Here is a 21,640-nt window from a genome sequence, read left to right on the forward strand (position 1 = left end):
AGAATATGGGACAGAAGACTTAGGAGTGTCCTATGCTTTGGACGTGTCTGGCAGCTTTTCCACAATTCCGTTCAGGCTGGAGGCTTTGGTGAGAACATTGCTCGGGTGAGGTCTAGTGACTCCCAGGACATTTCCTGGGAGCCATGTGATATGCGTCTGTCCCAACACTGGTGAACTGAAGATTGATCAGTTGGTTAAGGTGGCCACTGCTAGCTCTGTTTTTTTGTTTTTGTTTTTTTTTTGAATTTAAAAAAAAATTTTTTTTAGCTCTCTGTTTTAACTTCAAGTGATCAATTAGATGGTAGACTGAGAGTGAACACACAGCCCCCACAAACTTCTCACTTTTGACCCAAGTCTCTACCAACAATCCTTGCTCAGTTAACTACTGCACTACTGGCTACAAAGGGTGCTTTTTGAATTCTGCCTTCTGACCTGTACTGATTAGCTGCTTACCGCAAAGATGAGTCTTTCCTGTCCTGACTCACACTTCTTCCCCCATTTGCACCTTGTGGTGTTTTTGATTCAGTTTTTGCCAGACACCTTTCTCTCATTTCCTGGCTTCTCTCTTCTGAAAACTGCTTGTTCACCCTGTGCCCATCCTGTTCAACTGCTTGTCTTTTCCATAATGGTGTCCTAGCTCTCGAGAAATATTTAATATAATTGTTTTCAAAAATATTCTTTATTTGGCTGAACTTTAGTCAGACTCCTGAACCTCCTCCTAGGCTCACCTTTGTACTTTCTTGTGAAATCCAGTTGACGCCAAAGAACTCTGTGAAGTCAGAATTATCAACAGCCCCACATTTTCCATATCTGATCACTGTCCATATCTGGTGAGATGTTTTCTCTACCACCTGCCAGTGATGTCTAATCTTCTGCCCTGCTCTGCAGCAGGAATCTTGCAGTTAAATCATTGCAGGCAGAATGTCTTTACCCTGATGTCTCCTTTTAGCTATTTTCCACTCATTGCTCAGGGCTCCAACTACCTATTCTGTGTTCCAGATCACGCCCACAATCTTCCTCCCCCACAAGACCCCTAGGTAGATCACCCTAAATCTATTGTAATGGGTCCGTAGAAAAATCTTCCTATCTGGGTTTTGAACAGTGTCACTATTTTTTTTTTCTTCTGAAACATACTAATAATCCCTAGTCATAGGCATCTTAAGTGTCTTTCAATAGTTCTTGGTTGGTTTTCCTTTGTAAACTCTCTGTAATAGTTCTGTGTGTCTTTTGTTAATTTGTTATTACCACATTTATAAAATTTCTGTTGTAGATGTTATCTCTAGATATTACACTTCCTAACTTGCCAGCAAGTGCCTGAATAGGTATTTAGTTTTTGTAGCTAATGCTCACAGCGCCCTCACTAGACAATGCTCAGTTCTAACAACTCAGGATTGTACATTCTTTTGGGGTCCTTTGTAGATAACTACTTGGTTATGAGTGATTTTTTTCCCTTGTTGACCAAATTTGTTTGTTTGTTTGTTCTGTTTTTGGAGAGAGAGGGATATTGGGAATTGAACTCAGGACTTCATGTTTGCCAGGCAGGCGCTGTACCACTGAGCTAAGTCCCCAGCCCCCACATTGTATTTTTTTTTTGTCTTTTTCATTTTTATTGGTACCGGGGATCGAACTCATGACCGCCTGCTTGCAAGGCAGGTGCTTATGCCGCTGAGCTAAATCCCCAGCTTCACCCCACATTGTATTTTTGAAATTCTATTTTCATACAAAATTCTCTTTACATTAGAGAGCACCCCTTGGTCATGATGTAGCTTTAACAAATTCTGTGTTTTTTGGTTTAACTTGTAGTTCGCTGTCTTCACAATGAATCAAACTATTCAAGGGCTACCTTTCACCTTGACCCAATCCTGTAAATTATATTCCTCTTGGGAGCGGGCCATTTTACCCAGTTTTCAAATACATTGTCATTCTGTTGTTTATGGTGCTGTCTTGCTATAAATCGTGTCTCTGAACTCTGTAACTGTGCTCCTTCTGTAATCCTAATATTGTCTCTGTCTTCTCATCTTCCTATTTTGTTACTGTGTTAGATGATAGACTGTTTCCTTTTTGACTTTGAGAGTCTAACCCATTAATTTGGAGTTTTTATTTTATTAACACATTTTTTGTTTCTTACCTCTCTGTCTCTTAGTCTAGTTTTTTGTTCATTTGCTAATTTCTCAAGTTGCCTGTGAGACTCATGAGCACTGGAGGCCTCTGTTCCCTTCCTTAGTATGAGCACCAGGGTCCCATTTCCCATGTGTCGGTCTTGTTCCAGTGGGGCTGGGGTCCATTCTCCTTGGGCCCTAAGTGCTTCCTGCCTTCCTCTATGACTTCCTCTCCCATCCAGAACATTCAGCTGTGTTTTTACAATTCTAAATACATGCCAGAAGAGTCAACTTCTATTGGCTTCGGGCTTGGCTGGGACATTCCTGTTGTTGGGACTTTGTTGGAATTTGCTTTGCGTCCTATCTAAGGTCAGCTTTGCCAGCATTCACACGCATTCCTGGCCTGGGGGAACAGCATTCCAGCCATGTCCTTTCCATCAGTTGTTTTTTTCAAGTTGCGCACGTACTACTGCCTTGCTTTTATACTCTTGGTCTGTCACTTGCTGTGAGATGTGCATGCAGAGCTGAAATCTGCACATTTTTCCTGTGATGTCACCATTTGCCTTTTGAATTGAAGTCCTTTATAGATACCTGGAGCATGGATCCTCTTGTCTGTCCCCAGCATAGAAGTTTGCCTCCTGTCATTTCTGTATTGGCTGTTGCCTTTCAGAACAAGGCAAGGAGACAGATTGGTGACATGGACAGACATTCTACCACTTACTATAGTAGGAAAATGTGTATAATACATATGCAGTTTATCTTTGCATTACTGAAATAAAGTGTGCTTGGTCCCATATCACATATTCAAACCTGTGCCACACAGGTCTCTTGGAGGGTATAAGGGCACATGTGAATTGTGTGTACAAGAGGCTAGGTGTGAGGGCCTGGGGTGTGTTTATAGATGTGTGCTAGAGTGTACCCATTTGTGTAAGAAGCTGTGCTTGTGAGGAGATGTGGACGTGTGTATATGTATGTGTGTGTGTCAGAGTGCCTAAGAGTCTCTGCCGGCCACACTTCAGTCCTGCTCCTAACTCTGGATCCTCTATCCTCTGCCTTGTACAACTCTGTTTTAGCAAAGAGTCTTGTTAAGTCAAGTTAACTAGAACCCTCTGCCTGATACCTGACCAGCCTCATGTTTGGCCAGATTTTTCTTCTCCTGTCACCCTCAAGCAAAACTTGATCTGTCCTTCGATGAGAATCCTGTGAGCTTACAGTATCATTCTCTACCCCGATGTCTCTTTTTTAGTATTTTCCACCTACTGCTCCTGGGCTCTAAATCCAACTTTCCCACATTGTATTTGGAGTTGAGCCCAATCTTCCCCCACTGCAAGCCACTGGTGCAGGGGTTCCCAGACCTATGGTGGTGGTCCTGCAGAAAGTTTTCCTTGCTGGGCTTTCACATGTGTCCCTGAATAATTTTTTTTTTCTGTAATAATCTACACATATGGGTTGGTGCATTGTGTGCTAGGGCGCTTACTCAAAGGAGGGGGCTACCCCCTCCTCTAGTTATGTGTGTAAGGGCGCCCACATGAATACATGTGCTATCTGGAACTTCTATCTTGACCTCAAGGTCCTGGCGCCAGCACAGTTGCAGCCCAAAGGGGCCTCCCTCCCTGTCCCCACAGGCAGACACAGACCACCACCGCCCCAGGCCTTCCTGGAGAAGCAGTTCTGGACAAACACCTTCCTGTATGAATGCCTTGCTGTAGGGCCCTGCGTCTTGATCCAATTTCTGTGATTTATATTTTCCATAATTCTATTTGGTCAGGACTTTCAAATTTATTACACAGTTGTGCACTGTGTTCCCTTATAATATAGAAAAACACTCTGTGTTTGCCATATTTGCTTTCTTGCTGGAAACGTGCTTTTTTGCTTCCCTCCGGCCCCTTGATGTGCTGAGCCAGGGAGAGGAGCCCGGTGCGCCCTTGTGAGTGGGCTTCCAGGCTGCCCCACCCTCTGAGGTCCAAGTCTGCAAAGTCTCCCAGGAGGCTGGGCCTCCGCTCCCTGACCTTTCCAAGGAAAAACTCCCCTGCCCCAAACGAGTTTTAGAGCAGGGTCACAGGACAAACCTTCTCAGGGTGGATGAAGCCCCCATCTGACTTGGAAAGCTCTAGGGCAAGGGACAGGGGGGTCTAGTGGGGAAGAGTCCCTGAGACAGGGAGCACTGGCAGTATCTTAGAGATGTGTCTGGGCCCCTGGCCTGTGCACAGTCAGACCACAGCCACTGGAAGAGGATAGAACGCACCCTGTGCTCTCCGGAGCTGGTCCTTGAACACCCACCAGACGTTTGGGCCTACAGGCAGCCTACTGCCACCTCAACTCTGAATCCACCCACAGCTCCTGGGTTCTGAAGCTCACACTGTATTTGGAGTTGAGCCCAATCTCTTTCCCGACTGGAAGACCCTGGTGCAGGCATCCCTGGACGTATGGTCCTGAAGAAAGTCTCCCTTATTGGGCTTTGACATATGTCACTGAATAATTTTTTTCTTTAATAACCTATACATAAGAGTTAGTATGTTGTGTGCTGGGAGGCTCACACAAGGTGGGGGTCACCCTCTTCTAGGTATGTGTGTCAGGGTGTCCACATGAATAAATGTGCTTTCTGGAACTTGTGTCAGTCCACATTCCACCCTCCCCAGCCCCTGTGTACAACAGTCCACTTGGTGGAGGGAGGCCTGTTGCTTTATTCACAGACCCCAGGGGGCAAGTACAATGAGGGCAGAGACATGGGGGGTGTTTTGAGATGGCCATTCCACCCCCAGGATCATCCTGGAACTCCAGAAGTAGCATGGGTGTCAGGACTAGAAGACGCCGTCTTATAGTAACAAGCCCCAGGGCCAAGAGTGAGCCAAGGCAGGGGGTCTCTGCCACAGGGGGCCTCTGGGCTTCTTTACTTCCAGCGCCCACCGACTTTGCCCTTGGCCGGAGTGCCAGCCTTCTTGCTGCTGCAAATGGGAAACAAGTTGTTCTTCAGGGTCAGAGAGTCTAGCTAAGCCCTGCAGAGAGGAAAAACCCTGCAAAGCGAGCCCCTCCCCAGTCCCTAACTCCAAGGCAGAATTTCAGCCCTGGCCTCCACAGGTGGCTGTCAGAACAAGACCCTAGCACACACAGCTTGCTGCAATTCAAGCAGCACTGACTCACCTGCACCTGACCGGGCCAGGCCTGGGACTTAGTTTGGTTAGGTCAGGGTTGGTGTGCAAGCCAGGGCCCAGCACTCTGTCCTTGCCCTGCCTGGGGGTGGGGGGCGGCTGCTGCAGACAGACCCCAGCCTGGAGACTATCTAGCAGATGACTACTGTTTTCCCTGAAAAGTCTGTGCCCTCTAGATGACAGCCAAGGTGGCCGTCTTCAGGCTGTTCTATCTAAGGCCTTCTGTATGCCAATACACTCATAGGGCCTGGAGACAAGGTGAGGGCCAAGGCAGGTGGGAGGACAAGAGTACTGAACCCTCAAGAGCTGCTGCAGTGGGACCTCTAGTATAACAGCCATGCCGTCACACTCTTACATGCGTGCACAGGCACACACACTTGCACGCACGTATCCTTGACCTGCACAACAGACTAGGAGGCTGCGAAGTTTCTTTCACCAGCCCCTTCCCTGGAAAACAGGCCCATCTCTGCCAGCAGAAAGGAGGCCAAGGAAGGAAGAAAAGGAGCCCAGGAAATGGGGACTCCAAATACTCCTAGGACACTATAATGCATGGATGTGACAGTGCCTGGCCAGGTTCAGTGGCAAGGCCCTCAGTATAGTACATCATCAGTGTGCTGAGAACAGGCCCAGAAGGTGGAGTACAGCTTCTGTAATGAGTCCCTGTGCCCAATGGGGCATAATTTCATGGATGGAAAGGTCACCTTCCTGAGGAGTCAGTGATCACAGAGATGGTGGCAGAGCCTGGCCTCTGAATTCCCTATCACAATCGAAGTTCACCTCTGAGGGCTAAGCGCTGTGGGATGTCCAGGCAGGCTATGCCAGGCCACTCAAAGGCCACTTAGAGTCATTACACTCTGGGAGCCTCCTGGCTGCCTCATCCCTGCTGGTTTACTCAGACATGGGAGGAGCCTCATGTGGCCCCTCTTGTGTGCAGGTGAGAGAAGATACTCAGATCCCAGGCACAGGGCCTGGACATGCTGGACAAGGGGTCTGGCCATGTTAGTCTTGTTACTGCTCTGCTGAGGGCTGGCTGCCACTGACCCTTATCAGGGCTAAAATGACCAGGCCCTGGGAGAGGCATGTGGCAGCTAGCCCTATGGGACCCTGTGCCCAGCGCAGACGGAGGTGGGCCAGGCTACTCACTGCTTCTGGGCTTGGTCGATGCGGCTTCTGAGCGTTGTGATCTGTGAACAACACAGGCAACTTACTGTGACAGGGGCCCAGGAGGTCCAGGCCAGGCATGGTGGGCAAATGCCCGTCTTCACCATAGTGCAGGACAGACTGGAATCACCACCGAGGTGTCACAGCTTTCTGTAGCAACATCAGGGCCACTGGCTTCCTTAGTGGACATGGTCCTTTGACCTGTTCATGTCTGGACTTACTCTTGTTGGCCTGCATGGCCTAGGCTACCACACACAGCAGCTTTGGAACCGACCACTTACCTTTCCACTGCAGCAGGCTGTGGGACCCTCGTGGAGTGGGGTGGAGGTAAGGCCTGAAAACCCTTCTTCCAAGCCTTGACCCCTGACCCTCCTGTTCCCATGTCCCCACTCCTGCTCCTGACTTGTGGCTGAAATGCTCTGGTGCCAGGAGAATCTCCTGGGAAGGTGAGGCCTTGTTCTGCCAGCCAATGAAGGCAGCAGGCCAACCTCAAAGCCACTGAGGGTTGCAGGAGGGAGGAGCCAGGGCAGCAAAGAAGGGGAAAGACCATATGAACCCCATCCTGGCTGCCAGCATCCTTGCAAGTGACCCAGATCTGTGCCATGCGACAGGCACACCGTGCATTGCACACCCACGAGCCTGGCCCGTGGTACACTCTGGCTACTCACAACTTGGCCAGCATCTCCACCCTGGCCCGGACAGTCATGATCTAGAAAGACCGAGATGGTTATGGGGCTGGGAGGGAAGCTAAGGTTTCAGGGGCTGCCATGTGTCAGTGAGCCTGGAAATGGCCCTTGAGGGTCTCTGAGCCTCTGGGGACCCAATATTTCAGAGTTCCTGACTCAGCTACAGATGCCAGAGGATCTTGGGCCAGCACCAGGGTAGCCTCAAGGGAAGGATATCTGTCTCCTCATGGGGATTGCTCTGGAAGGGGCACACTGTCTTGCTCTGTTCGAGGGGAGGTCACTGAGTGATAGGTTGACAGCCTACTCAGGGCTCCAAGAAGATGCCAGAACTTGCAATTGTGTCTTGGTGGCCTTGGGAAGTGCCCCTACCCATGTCCTGTGGGCAAAACCTGCCCTCCCCAGGATACTTTAGGGTAAGGGGAGGGCAGCCCAGCCCTGATGGCGAAGCTCAGGGTCATGCATTTGCATTGAGCACCTTCATTCTCCCAGGCCTGGCATCTCTCCCTACATCTTCAAGCTTCCATAGATGGGAAAGCGTTAGGCCTGAATCCTAGCCTCTGGTGCCCCTCGCCTGATTCTATAGCATACCACGGACAGGATCCCTCTGACCTCCAGCTTGGTGCTCAGTGCTGGCATCTACACTGGACGATTGCCCATGTGTGAGCTCCCTCAGCACCTCCAGCTGCCAGCCCCAGCCTCCTTTCCCAGCTGCAAGGGGAGATGTGTGTCATCTCTTCATCTAGCTGCTGTGAGGAAACAGACATCCTGGGGGCTGCTGTGGTGGCCACAGTTTGTGAAGGCCCTAACCACAGGGTTGACCATGGTGACAACCACAGGGCTCGTGTTGATGGCCAAGGGTATAGGGTGGGGACTGAGAGCTGTCTCAGAAGACAGCCTTGAGGAGTGGTCCCTTGTCAAGCTCCATGGCGACAACTTGCCTGGGTTCCTTTGACTCAGGCCTTGGGACAGGGAGCAGGCATAGAGGATAATGAGGGAGGGGGGTGACAAAGTGGCTGCTCACGCTGGCAGATGAGACCTGGGATGGGGGGGGCCCACCCATGGGCTGGATGACTGGACTCACGTCATATTTCTGCCGTTTCAGCTTCTCCCCAAATTCGAACTTGTCAGTCTCGAGTTGATAGAGGGTGTCCCAGAGCTCCTTGGCCTTATCCCTGGAGGGCAGAGTGAGGCTGGGAAGGCTAAACCCAAAAGGCATCCCAAACCCTGCACTTCTTTAGCTACCACAGAGAGACACTTTGGCTTCAGTGGCCTAACCCCCAGCACCAGCCCCTCACCTCAGCTTGTCGTCACTGAGGTGGTCAATGTTAAGTGGCTTGCGTCTCTCTGCAAGGATCTTCTTCTTCATCTCCCGGGCTGTCTGCTTCTTGCCTCTCTTCTGATCAGCCTGAAGGGGACAGACAAAAGGGAGGGGCCTGTTTTCAGAAGTGGCATATACTAACACAGACCAACGGCCACTCCCTGGGCTCTAGGCACCAGCCTCACCTTGGCCAGATAGCTGCTGTAGTTGGCTCCCATGGAGGACAGGGCCTTCTTCTTCTTCAGGTCATCCTCGGCTCTCCTCTTGGCATCCTCCTCCTCTCTCCGAGCCTTTTCCTCCTGTGGAGATCCCATTCCCAAGATTCTCAGGGCCAGAGCCAGGGATGCTTTCTCTCAACATACTTCAAAGACATGCCCAGGCCAAGAACCTTCTGGAAGGAAGCTCCAGTGGTCAGGATCTACCCTCTTGTAGCATTTCTGCAGAGCAAGGGACTTCAACCAGTAGCTCTGATCCTGAATCCATGCAGTGGGAGCCCTGGGAGAGTGAAGCCCAAGCCGCTTAAATTCCTTTGGGTTCATGGGCAAGGTGGCTGGACTAGCATTGTCCTTACCGCCAGTCTGTTCTGGCGCTCACGCTCCTTTTCAGCGCGGATCCTCTGCTGCTCAGCCCTCTCAGCACGGCGCTTTTCCTGTGGCCAAGAAGCAGGTCAGCCCAGCCCTCTAGCATGCCCAGTGGCCTCCACCCAGGTGGCCACACTCACAATTCTCTCCTTGAGTGCTACCAGCTCTTCCTCCTCCTTCTTGCGGGCTTCAAAGTGGCTATCAATGAGAGCCTGCAGCTCCATGAGGTCCTTGTTCTGGCGCTTCTTCTGGATGTCCTGGGGTAGGAGAGGCCATTTGTCTATACCCATCCTCTCTAGCCTGGGTCTTGCTTGATACCCCCTAAAGAAGCCTCACCTCCTTGGCCACCAGGACAGCTACTGTCCCTGAGCTGTTGCCCTCCTAGGGTCCCAGGCAGCCTAATCCCCAAACCCCAGAGCAGGGATGGTGCCCTTCTCCTGGTCCAGGCCCTACCAAGTTGTGAGGCTAGCAGCTGCCCTGGGATGGACTGGCTCTTCCTCAGAGATGCTTTACATGGGCTTGACTGAGAGGAGACTGGTGAGTGAAATACATTTGTTGCATAACTAATAAATGGGTAGATGAATCATGGATAGATAAAGAGACAGATTGAGTGGATGGATGATGAATGGGGGATCGGTGGGTGAATAACTACATGGAAGGTAGGATGAGCAGATGAATGAGTTGTGGAGATTAATGGGAGGCGGATAGATGGAAGGTTGGGTATATGGATGATTGATGGATGGAAGGATGGACAGAGGAAAGGGGAAGATGTTTATTGGAGGAATTTTCTCTGACCCAGAAATGAGTTAGAGAGGAATAGTTTCTCTCCTGGTGCTAGAAAGATTATACCTGGAGGTCTGATATGAGGCTTGAAGTAGGAGGTGGGGGTTGAGGGATGTTGATCTGATTCCCATAAACTTACATCAAAATCTACTTTCTCCCCTTCTGGGATCTTAGGAGCAGTGAGTCTGAAAAGAGAGAGAGAGAGAGAGACTGGTTCATGAGCACACAGACAATCAAGACCCTACCTCGGGGGTTGAGTTGCACTGGGGTGACCTGGCCCCAGTCTGTCCCTAACACCTTCAAACCCTTACACCTGGCTGAGGGTACCTTGTCTAATGCCACTTTTGCCTGAATTTTATTCTTATTAAGTTCATTATCTATATCCTAAGAGTGAGCTCACCCTTCAGAGCTATTTCCAACCTCTTCCTGTCCCCTTTGTTTTGCTGGATCTTTCACCAGCAAGTTGGTGATCCTACCTAACCTTGGTACTAAATTATTTTTCACTCTATCTTTTTAGGAGAGGTGCCTAGTTTCTTGCTCAAGGGAGAAAACATGTAGCCAGGCCCCACCAAATGTCAGATAATTGCCACATGCCCTTGGGGACAGCCAATGGACAACGGTCTATGTGCTCAGGACTGGCCGTTGTGACCTTTTTTCTCTGGATACTCTATAATCTTTCCAGGGGGCCCAACGAAAGGAGAAAGAGGCACTTTGAAGAGAAAAGGAGCCCCCAGTCCTCTGGCCCAGCACCCCCCTTCTCCTACCAACGTGTTCCAGATGGAGCAGAGGGTTAAGACAACAAGGGCTTTTTAAAACAAGCCACAGCAGAAAGTGGAGCCGAGTATCGATCAAAAACCAGAGCGGGAAAGATTCTTTAGGCTCAGAAACACCAGAAGTTCCCTCCAAGGAAAAGATGTGCTGATGACTCCGTGCAAATGAAAAACTTATGTATGTGAAACGAGGAAAAAATTGCAAGGCTGAGGGAAAAAATCCAGACCCCAAAAAAAATATTTTCAGCAAATACACAGAAGACTTATATCCTTATGCAAACTAATCATTAAGAAAACATCAAGACACGTCCACTGTGAGATAAATGGGCGAAGGACATAAGGTACCAATTCTCAAGAAAGAAAGACAACCAGTTAACAAACGTTCAGGGAACAGTTGGCCCACGTACGATCAGAGGAATGTAAAGGAAAACAGCCGTGAGATGCTGTTTGCCATCTGTCAATGGCTGAGGTGCAGAGGCACGTTTCTGACTTTGGGTGAGGCGGGCGTGGGACACAGACTGCTCACAGCACACGTCGGAGGCTGCCTTGGCCAGGCTCTTGTGGAAAGCAATTTGGCAAAGAATGTCAAAGTCTTAAGAACGTTCATACTCTTTGACCCAGTAATTCCAGTTCTGGGAATGTGGCCTAGGGAAATAGCCCTGAAGATGGAAAATGCTTTCCACTCGGTGTTATTTATGATAGTAAAATATTGGGGGAAGCCTGCAATAGAGGAATGGTTAGCAAAATTATGGTTTGTCCAATTGATGGAATATTATGTGGCCATTCAAAATATTTGAGAAGACTATGTAAAAACATGGAAAAATACTTATGAATAGTGCTAAATTTTAAAAAAGCAGAATTCAAGGCTGTATAGACAGACCGATGTTTGAAAAACAGCAGAGTTGAGATCTTTTTTTCCAAGCCCTTCGCATGGAAAAAGAGTAGGAAGAAATAAGGATTTTTATTTCTTTCTGCTCGTTTCCATAGTCTGGCTGGCTGGACTGCTGGTGGGTGGATGGGTAGGTGGGAGAATTATAGATGATTTTTTTCTGCGTTTGACTTTTACGTATTTTCCGAATTTTCTTTAATGAGGTGTTTTATTTTCATAGTGAAAACACAAACAATTTTTCTGAAATAGGAAAATGTCTCGTGATCCAGCATTACTTTATTTTAACTTGCTGAAAAATAAAGTGTGAGGCATGAGAATCTGCTGGCTATGCCTATCTTCCCCTGCTTCAGAGACTCCACTGTCTCTCCTGAAGTGGGAGCAGACATGGAGCTCATGCTAATGTGCCCTGAAATCTCACCTCATGTAGAACACAAAACAGCAAAACCCGTACCCAAAAGGCTCAGGAGTAGGGAGTCACAGAGAGGGCTGTGGGCTTATGAGCACAACCACAGCCAGGAAAGTCAGAAAAATTGGAGTTTAAGACATCTCTGAAACACTCACAAGCAGTGAAATGAGGCCAAGACCCTCCCCCAAAAGAACCATTCTCCAGAGGGTTCAGTGGCCCCTGCAGAGAGCTGATTTGGACATAGCCCATCTGAAGTGGGATTCTGGACAAGACCCACCTCTCTCCTCTCACCTCTACCCCCAAACTGTCAGGCACAGAGAGGCCTGAAAAGGCACTTGAGACGCCATTGCCCTGAGCCTCGAGCCTCACTCCTCTTCTCCAACTCTCCCAGTGCCTTTCTTTCCTCAGTGTGGACACCTCCTCCACGCAGACCTCCTTGCCTGCCTTAGATGAACAGGACAGAGTCATACCCTACAGTTCTCCTTCTGTTTCCTAGGTGATCTTGGGCCTCATCTTCCCTTCACATTAGACTTTTACCCTAAGCATGGGCCCCAGCTTCCTACACCTGCCATCTCGTGGCATGTCCACCCCAGCCTTTCCCAGATCCCACACTCACTTGGGTCTTGGCTTCTCTTCTGGTCACCGCAACATCAGCATGGAGAGAAGGGAGAAAGACCTGGTGAGACAGGCACCTTCGACCTGCTGATGGGGACCACTGAGCTAGGAGCTTGATGGGCTCTGGCCTCTAGGGCTGCCTACCTTTCCAGGTGAGCCCTGATCCTGCAGCCCACCCACCCCATTAGAAGCAGAAGGTTTTGTCTCCATTCCAGGCTGTGAAAGCCTTCAGGAGCTCTAAGAAGGGCTCAGAGTGTGGGGTGAGGAGAAGAAGGAAGAAATGGCAGCAAGCACAGGTCTTCAGAGGTCTGGAATGGAGGAGGACTGGAGGAAGGAGTCTAGGGCCTTCTGGGACTGCTGGTCTGCTGGCTTGTCCCTGCTGGCTGCCCATTGTGGCATCCAACCCTATAGCAGCTGCCATGTGAAGCAACAAGTCCTGCATGGAGGCTCTGAGCCAGGAAGAGGAGGACATAGGGACAGATGGACAGACGGAGAGAGGGGAATGGAGAGCTGTAACAGACACTGCTCAGAACCGGGGTCCTGTGTGGACAAAGCAGGCAGCCCTTACCTTCCTCATCCTCCTCCCGCTCCTCATCAGCGGTGTCTTCGTGCCACGGGCACAAAGCACACATGCAAGAGAAAAGCCGCGTGCATAGTGGCCATGCTAATAGTAGCAGCAGGCACAGGCCTGGGGCAGCACCCATGCCCCCCCACAGGATTACTGTCTGAGTACAAGGTGGAAGGAGCTGGGAAGGTCTGGACCATGAGTGGAACCCCTGACATGGGACTACTTGGAGTTGGCCTGGATGTGGCCTTTGTCCAGGACATTTGCTGTGGCCCTACTCACTTCTATCTGCACGATCAGCCTTACTGGGTCACAAGATGCTATGTCCTAGTCCCCTGGCACCATGCTTCTGTGCAGGTCTCAACTAGTTTCAGTGCAAAGAGCCCTGTCAGTGGCCATGGGCTCTGGTTTGCTCACCTTGAGGACAGAAGGCTTCCCTTTGACCCTAAGAGTCATCTCCTCTTGAGCCTATGATGGGCCTTTTTGGGACAGTTCCTGCTACCTCTTCCTCAGCCATCTCTGAGGCCAGACTTGGGCAAGTGGACCGGGTTTCAGGCCAGAGCCTCCAGCCACCTTCTCCTGGAGGCTGCTTTCTTGAGGATGCCCACCAAGCTCAGGGTGGAGACATTCTGGCTGGGCCTGGCTGAAACTAGTGTCTCCAGATGGCCTGTGACTGTGAGCTACACTGTCCTCTGGTCCTGCTCTGAGCTTTGGGTGGTGATGACAAGGCCATTTGCATGCCATGTCCTTGGCCTTGCCTCTGTTGGGCCTTTGACACCAGCTCTTTCCTCCACACACGGTGAACAGTCAGCAGGCCCTGCCAAGGGTCAGAGTCAGGGTGGGGGTCTGCCAGGGGCACATGCTCCCCAGGTCCTATCTCATATGGTTGCTTAGGAACCTGGCACACAGCAGAACAGTCGTGCAATTCTGCATGTGAGGCCGATTCTTCCCTCTCCTAGCACCTGGGAGAATGGGGCTTGGGGGACACAAGGGGAGCTTCAAGGCAGAGTGGAGCATGAAATGCAGAGGTGGCTGCATGGGTGAGGCCACAGGATCCCACATCTCTCCTAGTGAGGCTGGGCTGCAGCCCTGGGATCCTGGGGCTGGGGGTCTGAGGGAGCCGGGAACTGCAGGAAACAAGGCCACAGCTGAAGCCCAAGCAGCAAAGCTTCCCCTACTCCTCCCGCATTCCATCCTACTCGTGTATCCATCTGTCCATCCATCCTTCAGCCTCAGTGCAGGTCTCAGGGTGACCTGATAACCTTGTAGCACATACAGGCTGGGCACCATCATCCTGTGTGGCTGGAGACACCACTACCACCATCCCTTTTCTGGGGTATCCTTGTCCCCCTGGCCTTTCTGAGGCCAAGGAAGAGTTTTATGAAGGCTCAGGCCCAGCTGGTGTGATAGTTCAGCTCCATGGAGGCAGCATATGAATGGGGGTGGGGGGCTGGCTCAGATCTGTAACTCCCTCCCTCCACCTGGTGCGGCCAGCCTGTGCTGGTGTGGGGTGTGTCTGGCTCGGGCCCAGGCAATGGGTGGGATGCTGAGACCTGACTGATTGCTCATTTGCACGCATGGCTCCCGGGTGTTCTGGGTCCCTGACATCCCTATCTTGAGCCTCAGCCGACTTTCTGCTTCACCCGACTTGTCCCTCTACCCTCCCTCAGCCTCACTTCTTACTTCCCCCTCCTCTGAGGCTACTCACCCTGCCACTCCTCTACTCTTCTTCACCTAATCTGATAGATCTAGAGGACCCCAGTGGACCCCAGAACCATACTTTTTTTTTTTGGTACCAGTAATCGAACTCAGGACCTTGTACTCCCAGGCAGGTACTGTGTCACTGAGATATATCCCCAGCCCAGACACATCCCCTGAAAGCCTGCTCTTCCCTTAGCCTCGAGTCTGCCACCTCACACTTTCCACCTTCATATTGGTGGCCAGGAAGGGCTGCGACATCCCTGACCCCTCCACCAGGGCCACCAGGGTCAATGAGGTTCACCTGAGCCAGTCCCCCATGCTGATCTCACTCAACTCTATCCCCAGTCCAGAGGTCAGATGGGTCTTGTCTATGGTGGGGAATGTCTGGAGGGGTGGCAAGAGGAAAAGAGGACACAGGGAGGGAGGGGGCAGCTCCATAGCTTACCTTCCTGGACTTCCTCTGTAAGCAGCACCGTGGGGGAGGGAGGGAGGGAGAGAGAAGGACCCATGAGTGAGGGCAGGGAATAAAGGGGTGGGGGAGGGGGGAGAGGAGGCAGGAAGAGCAGGCCAGAGGCGAGCAGGTTACACGGCCCCTCTTGTTCCTTCTCCACGTGGCTCCTCCACGCACCCGCACACGACCACATGTGCCACATGGCGCGGAAGTCATGTCACATACCTGGGGGGGGCTCATGAGCTTCAGGAGCTAAGGAGGGCCACGGAACAAGAGGCATAACCGCGGGTCAGAGGTCAAAGGAGAGGGATCCAAGGTTAAACGGAAACAGCCCGTCGCCACTCAGGCCGAGGGGGTGGGCACATGCGGGAAGCGAGCAAGATACCGTCAGAGTTAGCCTGGCGCTGAACCCCAGCCCCCATTCCCACATCTCGTGTAACCCATTCTCAAAATCTGGGTACAACAAGCCCTGAGGAGGCCTGAGCCCACCCCAGTACCCATCCTCACAAATAGAGAAACTAAGGCAGGGGGCAGATTGTGGTGCTGGCTCTTGCTTTGTCCTGGCCACTTCTTGGCTGTGCAGGTCCCAGGATGGGCTGTCCTTCCTTTGCTTCTCACCCACTTCCTATGTGGGCCAGAGAAGCCCCTCTAGTGCTGCAGGACAGGCTCAGAGCCCAGAATTGGGGCCAGAAGGGGTGTGAGAAGCCTGCCAGGACCCTGTTTCTCATCACTCCAATAGCTAGGCACAAAGGCCTCTTTTTACACAAACTGAGCTACTAGGCCTCTGTTTTCACCTGCCTCTGTCCCCAGTGTCCTGAGTTTGTGCTGGGATCTAGCCAGGTCTGGAAGTCTCATGCCACCCCATCATTGCCAGGAGTTCTTAGTTACTCCCCAGGAAGGAAGGTCTGGCAGTTACAGGCCTAGTCTTTCCCATGGCTCTGAGCCAGGCTGCCCTCCCCATCCCAGGCTAACTCCCTCCATCTGGGAGAGCATATGGCCCCAAACAACAAGGACTGGGGACCCCAGTGGTGCTGCCTGTTGTGTCTCTCAGGGTCCCACACCTTCAAGCACAGGACATGGTTAGTGGGTTATGTTTGGCCACATGTGGGGCCCCTTGGCTGGCTGGTGCCTCACTGCCTCCCAACCCTCTCCCCAGCCCATGAGGGCTCCAGCCAGGCCCCGGGCTCCACATGAGGACCAGAAGTCCTGGGTCTTCATACCTTCCTCATGGACTTCTGCGGTGAGGCGTGCCAGGGAGTACAGAGTGCCAGGGAGGAGAGAGGACAGGATTAGATGGAGGCAGACACACATCCTTAGAGGCGGGAGCCAGGGTCACAACCCGGACGCGCCAGGGTGGCTGTGAGGTGAGGGCTGGGTAGGGTCAGGAAAACACAGAGGTGGGTGTGGGCTTGGGGTCCTGCACCCTACTTACCTTCCTCCTGGGCCTCTTCTGAGGATGGGGGAAGCCAGAAGCAAGAGGAGGATCGGAGGAGAGAGAGAGAAGAAATAAGACAGTCATTAGAGGGGCATGCTGGGATTGAGGTTAAGTGTCTGGCCCACAGGAGAAGAGGGTAGAAGGGTCTCCTGATAGATCAGGGTAAGAGTGCGCAGTCCTACATTTCTGGCCTTAGCAGTTGGTCATGGTGAGCAGGATTCCCTGAGTGTTCACTATCCTGAGGCCCCACAGCTGCCTGGGCCTCCTCTGCCTCTTCTGCCTCCTCTGGCTCCTCTGCCTTGGGCCTGGGCCTCAGCTGTCTTGGGCCTGATCTTGTATGGTTAATGCTTGTGAATAAGAAGTCAAGCTACATCTTGCTCTGCGGGGCATGGGAATGAGGCTCAGGAACAAAAACCACGTGTAATGAGAAGACCCTCTGTGCTTCACTCATTTCTGATCCCAGGAAAGTCCCTGGGAGCAAAGTGGGCCAGTACGTGGGTCTTGCAGGAAACATTCTCAGGAGACTCTCCCATAACCATCCCCAGGGAAAAGGTGGCTCCCAGGGTCACATTTCTTGCTCAAAAAGAAACCTTTCTACCTTTCTGCAGAAAAAAAGAAGTGTTCTGCTCACGTCGTTAAGGTAGCAAGTGTTTGCAAAATATTTTCAAAACACAGCACCCAGCAGCCCTTGCAAGGACAACCAGCCTGTGGAGGCTGAGTGGCTGCCAGGGGCTTGAGCGGCACCCTTTGGGTCTGGGAACTGCCACGCCCACTGCTCCCAGGTGTGCCCCCTTCCAGCACTCTGCCGCCACACCTGCCCAGGCACGACAGCCAGGGAGGGTCCTGCCATGTGCCTGAGGGTAGTGGTGGTGGGGGGTGTGGGGAGACACTGGGAGAGACAGAGACAGAAATACAGAGACAGGGTCGGAGGATACTGAGGGATACTGAGGGAGGGATACTGAGAAATAGCCAAAGCCAGAGGAACGAGGTGCTGAGTGATACAGAGATACTGATGAGATGCTTAGAGAGACACAGAGACATGCAGAGTGACACCAAGAGAGACGAACGGTGAGACAAAGAGCAGCAGCAGTGTATGTTGAGGCCCTGGAGGTTAATGAATGCATTTTAATGACCAGATCCCAACCCACTCTACACACTGGGGATGTGACCACCACACAAGGCATTCATGAATGATTAATAAGTATCCATTAACAACTGAAGAGATCGATCATCATTGAAGGCTAATGATGATTTAATTATTGATCAAGTTATTGACCATTAATTAAATGATTGCATCCTTAATCACTAAGAAATGATTAATGATGATAGTTAATATTGAATTAATGATGAAGAAGATGGACAGTTAATTGATGAGCTATAAGAGGATAGGGAGGGTTGGATGGGCAGGGCCTTCACCAAGCAGGAAGGAGCTCCATAAAGAAAGGATCTGGGGGCTGAGGGGCCTCCAGGGCCACCACAGTTACCTTCCTCCTCGTACTCCTCTGCATTGGAATAGAACAAAAGAGAGGGGCCATGTTAGCAGGGGTTGTTGGAGAAGGTGAAAGTGGGAGGGCCAGCCCATTCCACCCCTGGACAGTCCAGCCTTTTCTGCTGGCCAGGGATGGGGCCTGGGACTCCTTGGGCCCAAAGAGGGCTGTGCTGAAGGAAGAGGCCATGAGGACCGTGTCTGCACCCTACCATGACCAACAGACCCCAAGGCCCTAAGGGTCAGCTGGCTCCAGCAGGTCTGCAGGCTGAGTGGGTTGAGATGTAATCACTTCTCAGAGGAGAGGTCGGACCATTTCCAAAGGGGTTGTCCCAACACCCACCCTCAGAGGTGGCCAACTTGGAATGTGCAGACCAGGGGCTCTAAACAGATACACACTCTCCCTTCAACTCCCCCTCCCCCCAGGGTAATTTTTCTGACTAGAGGTAGAAGTAGAGAGAAAGAAAATAGCTGTGACACTCACCCTCAACCTGTTCACTGCAGGGGCATGTGGAGGGGGAGAGAGAGAAAGAGAGAGAGGAGTGAGGTGGCTTCTGCCTGCTGGGCTGCACAGCTCCCAGCAGCCCCAGCAGCCCTGACTCTGCACACAGGACAGGGTCCGGGGCAGCTCCCAGGCAGTGATACTCACACTTCCTCGTCAGACATGGTGAGGGTAGATTATTTCTGGGGAGAAAAAGGAGGAGCGGTGACTCGGTGTTTGGAAAGGAAAGATGGCTCAGAGCTGGGGCCGAGAGGGGACATCACAGACAGGACTTGCTCAACCCTCAGTTCTTGGCATCCTGCCCACAGGGCCCCTCATCAGCTCTAATCCAGCCTTCTTCCCCAAAACTCTGATCCTTCTCCTTTCCTCCAGGGCTTCAGGCTGAAGGTCAGAATCCCTGCTAGGTAGACACTCTCCCTATAGCATTCGCAAGGAGGGCTCTTGTGCGGTGTTGTCCCCGGCAGAGAGGACTCTGCAGACCCTTCTGCATGCTAGGAAGACTGGCGAGTCTGAGATACAGCCTGTCTCTTGGTAGCCTCTGATTAGGTTGCATGGGCTTCTTAGGGGGCCAGGATGACCGAAGCCAGCTCCTTAAAATGGGCGGAACAGACCTTTTCAGGTCTACCTGCCACTAACTACTTTCTTGGTGTGAACCCAAAGCGCCCTTCAATGCCCCATGGCTTCCACAGCCAGGCTCCCCGAGGATACCCGAGAGCCTCTTTTGTGTTCCTTACAACCCTCTGAGGATGCCTCCTCCAAACCACAGAGCATGTGAGTGGTCCGTCTACCTGACTCCCTCTTCCCCACCAGACATGGAGGTTGAGCCTCTGAGCCCAGCAGAACTATGGTCAGAGGTGCTCCTTGGCAAGTGCTCCAACCTGGCACTCTTGTGCCACATGACACCGCTTTCCTAGGCCCATCTTGATCTTGTCAGCATCTGTGGGAAAGTACCAGGCCTGAGACTGGCCGCACCTATGCAGGTGTGGCCAGTTTCAGGGCTGGGAGTTTGGGACTGTGGTCCGTGAGTTGGCTCATACACACCCAGAGCAGTGGGGGCCTGGGAGCTCTCTGAGCAGCTGTATCAGAATGTTGGCTTCGGGTTTAAAAAACAAAGTTCATGGCAACATATTACATACTTGAAGACAATGGTTATGGCCCCCCAAGGGAACTTATAGAAGAAAACACCCATTCATCAGCTAAAAATCCATTTGCTGCTCAGGGTTTAGGTGGGAGCCATTTCCAAGTTCTCTGTCCATAATGTTCCTTTTTTTTTTTTTTTTAAGAGCAAGTTACTTTCCATGCAAAATTAACCATTAGATGTCTGTGAAGCCTGTGTCCAGGCACAAGGCGAGTCCCGCTTCACCCCAGCACCCTTGCCCAGGACACCATTGTCCATCAGTGGACGGCCTCTAGCATATCTGCAGCTGGGCAGTGGCTCCTTACTCCAGCCCAGCAGCCAAGGTTGCCTACTCATCTGGTTCCTCTGGCCCTTCTGGTCCATACCAGCTCCTAGCTACCCTTGTTCCTTGAGATCTGCCCTCTCACTGGGTCCAGAACCCAACCCCTATGTCCACTCCCAGACTACTCTATAGGTCCAGAAAGTCAGTGAGGGCTGTGAGGCCAGAGGACCCTGCTCCCTGCCGCCACTCCAACCCCAGTAGGGCCAACACCTGTCAGTCACCAAGGGGGAAGGGTGGCCCATGCCCAGGGAGGGGCTATTTATAAGGATCCTGTGGCAGCTGAGATATCCAGAAATAGGCACCCAAATCAGCAAGACGCCTCTGTCCAGAAACCCAAGACGATGTATGGGGGTGGGGGAGAACAGTCCAGCCCTTCCTCCCTTTCAAGGTGAGGCACCCTTTCAAGGTGAGGCAACAAGGACTCCTTCCCAGGTGGGGAAACTGAGGCTCCTACTCTTCTGAAGAGTGCTTGGAGGTCCCTGCAGGGCTTGCACCCCTCCCTTTCTGTGTGGTCCCTGTTATCATCTCTTTGGGGGGGTACTGGGGCAGAGGATGGCATTTCGACAGCTGAAAAGGAAAACAGTTGTCCTCTTAATGCCATGCCATCAGAGGCAATACATGTAAATAGCCCACAAGGCTGGGTTCCTTGGGGACATGTGCCATCCTTCCCTCCTTCAAAGGGAACAGGAGGCCCTGCCACTCTCCTGCTGGGGGGAACTCTGACCATGCCTTGCCTCAGCTCATTCCCCTCTGGCTACTCTTGCATGACCCTGTCTCTTCCCAGGATGTCCAAGGACCTCTAGACAGTACTCAGGACCTGGTGGATGAGGGACTTAAAGGGGCCTCTCAAGGCTACCTGCTCCTTCCAACCACAAGCAAGGTGGGACATGTCCTTTCTGGGCAGGAACAACTCCCTCATCCCTGTCCTGCCCCAGCCCAGCCCCTGTCTACTCTCCCAGGAGCTACCCAAGGCCTGCTTGGGGTCTAGATGTTTTTCCCTCTGGAATCCTTTCTACCCCTTAATATCATTCCTACAAAAGGGCAATGTCAGAGGCAAAGCAAGTTCCAGATGAGCCCAAAACAGCTGTGTTGCAGCAGGCAGTCCCTGGGTAGCCCTTGAAGCTCTGGTCAGAGTCCCTGTTGTGTGGTCTAGTTTCACACTCTTACCCCAGACCTCCCCACACCGCTACCTTCCCCACTCCACACTCTTGTGTTCTAGCTTAGACCAGGTCTTCTGCACTATGCTGAGGCTAGGGGACCATGAAAACATGATGTCAGAACCCCTCACCAGTCCCAGGGCCACCTGGCTTCTCCAATTGTCATGCTTCCCATCCAAGTGTCAGGCAACCAGTCAACCATGGAACTTGGCCCCCAAGCCCAACAGTGCCCTTTGGGTGCCTAGTACCCAGCTCAGATGTAGGAGGCCTTGGGGGTGGCTCATCCCCATACGCACCTGCTGAGTCTGAGAAGGGTTGGAGCTCACTGTGGACAGGACCAGTTGCACGTACTGCCTGGTCGGCCTCAGCCCCTCATGTTATACCGACATTTGATCTTTCCCAGCAGCCCATTGGCCAGTGGCTGGG

The 21,640-nt window shown here is 51.9% G+C and overlaps 1 protein-coding gene across 12 annotated transcripts; it reads right to left on the minus strand.

The window, feature by feature from the left end:
* Nucleotides 1-4,763: 4,763 nt before the first annotated feature.
* Tnnt3 (troponin T3, fast skeletal type) lies at nucleotides 4,764-21,626 on the minus strand. Of its 12 annotated transcripts, none has more exons than XM_013150904.2 (17): nucleotides 21,511-21,626; nucleotides 18,745-18,779; nucleotides 18,580-18,593; nucleotides 18,094-18,111; nucleotides 16,607-16,624; nucleotides 16,395-16,409; nucleotides 15,400-15,426; nucleotides 15,169-15,183; nucleotides 12,459-12,477; nucleotides 9,917-9,962; nucleotides 9,135-9,251; nucleotides 8,985-9,062; nucleotides 8,599-8,712; nucleotides 8,391-8,500; nucleotides 8,177-8,267; nucleotides 7,078-7,118; nucleotides 4,764-5,044 (listed from the first exon to the last, which is right to left on the minus strand). In XM_013150904.2, the coding sequence occupies exons 2-17, from the start codon at nucleotides 18,759-18,761 to the stop codon at nucleotides 4,990-4,992; spliced, it is 795 nt and encodes a 264-aa protein (XP_013006358.1). In that variant the 5' UTR covers nucleotides 18,762-18,779; nucleotides 21,511-21,626; the 3' UTR covers nucleotides 4,764-4,989. The 12 variants fall into 12 exon arrangements, with proteins under 12 accessions (XP_013006358.1, XP_003468390.2, XP_013006360.1 ...); XM_003468342.3 differs by lacking the exon at nucleotides 7,078-7,118 and adding an exon at nucleotides 6,392-6,432 and having other exon boundaries at nucleotides 21,511-21,625; XM_013150906.2 differs by lacking the exons at nucleotides 7,078-7,118; nucleotides 18,094-18,111 and adding an exon at nucleotides 6,392-6,432 and having other exon boundaries at nucleotides 21,511-21,625.
* Nucleotides 21,627-21,640: the final 14 nt, after the last annotated feature.

This window comes from Cavia porcellus, unplaced genomic scaffold (genome assembly GCF_034190915.1).
Source record: "Cavia porcellus strain 051 isolate PalLab524CR breed Dunkin Hartley unplaced genomic scaffold, mCavPor4.1 scaffold_17, whole genome shotgun sequence".
NCBI lineage: Eukaryota > Metazoa > Chordata > Mammalia > Rodentia > Caviidae > Cavia > Cavia porcellus.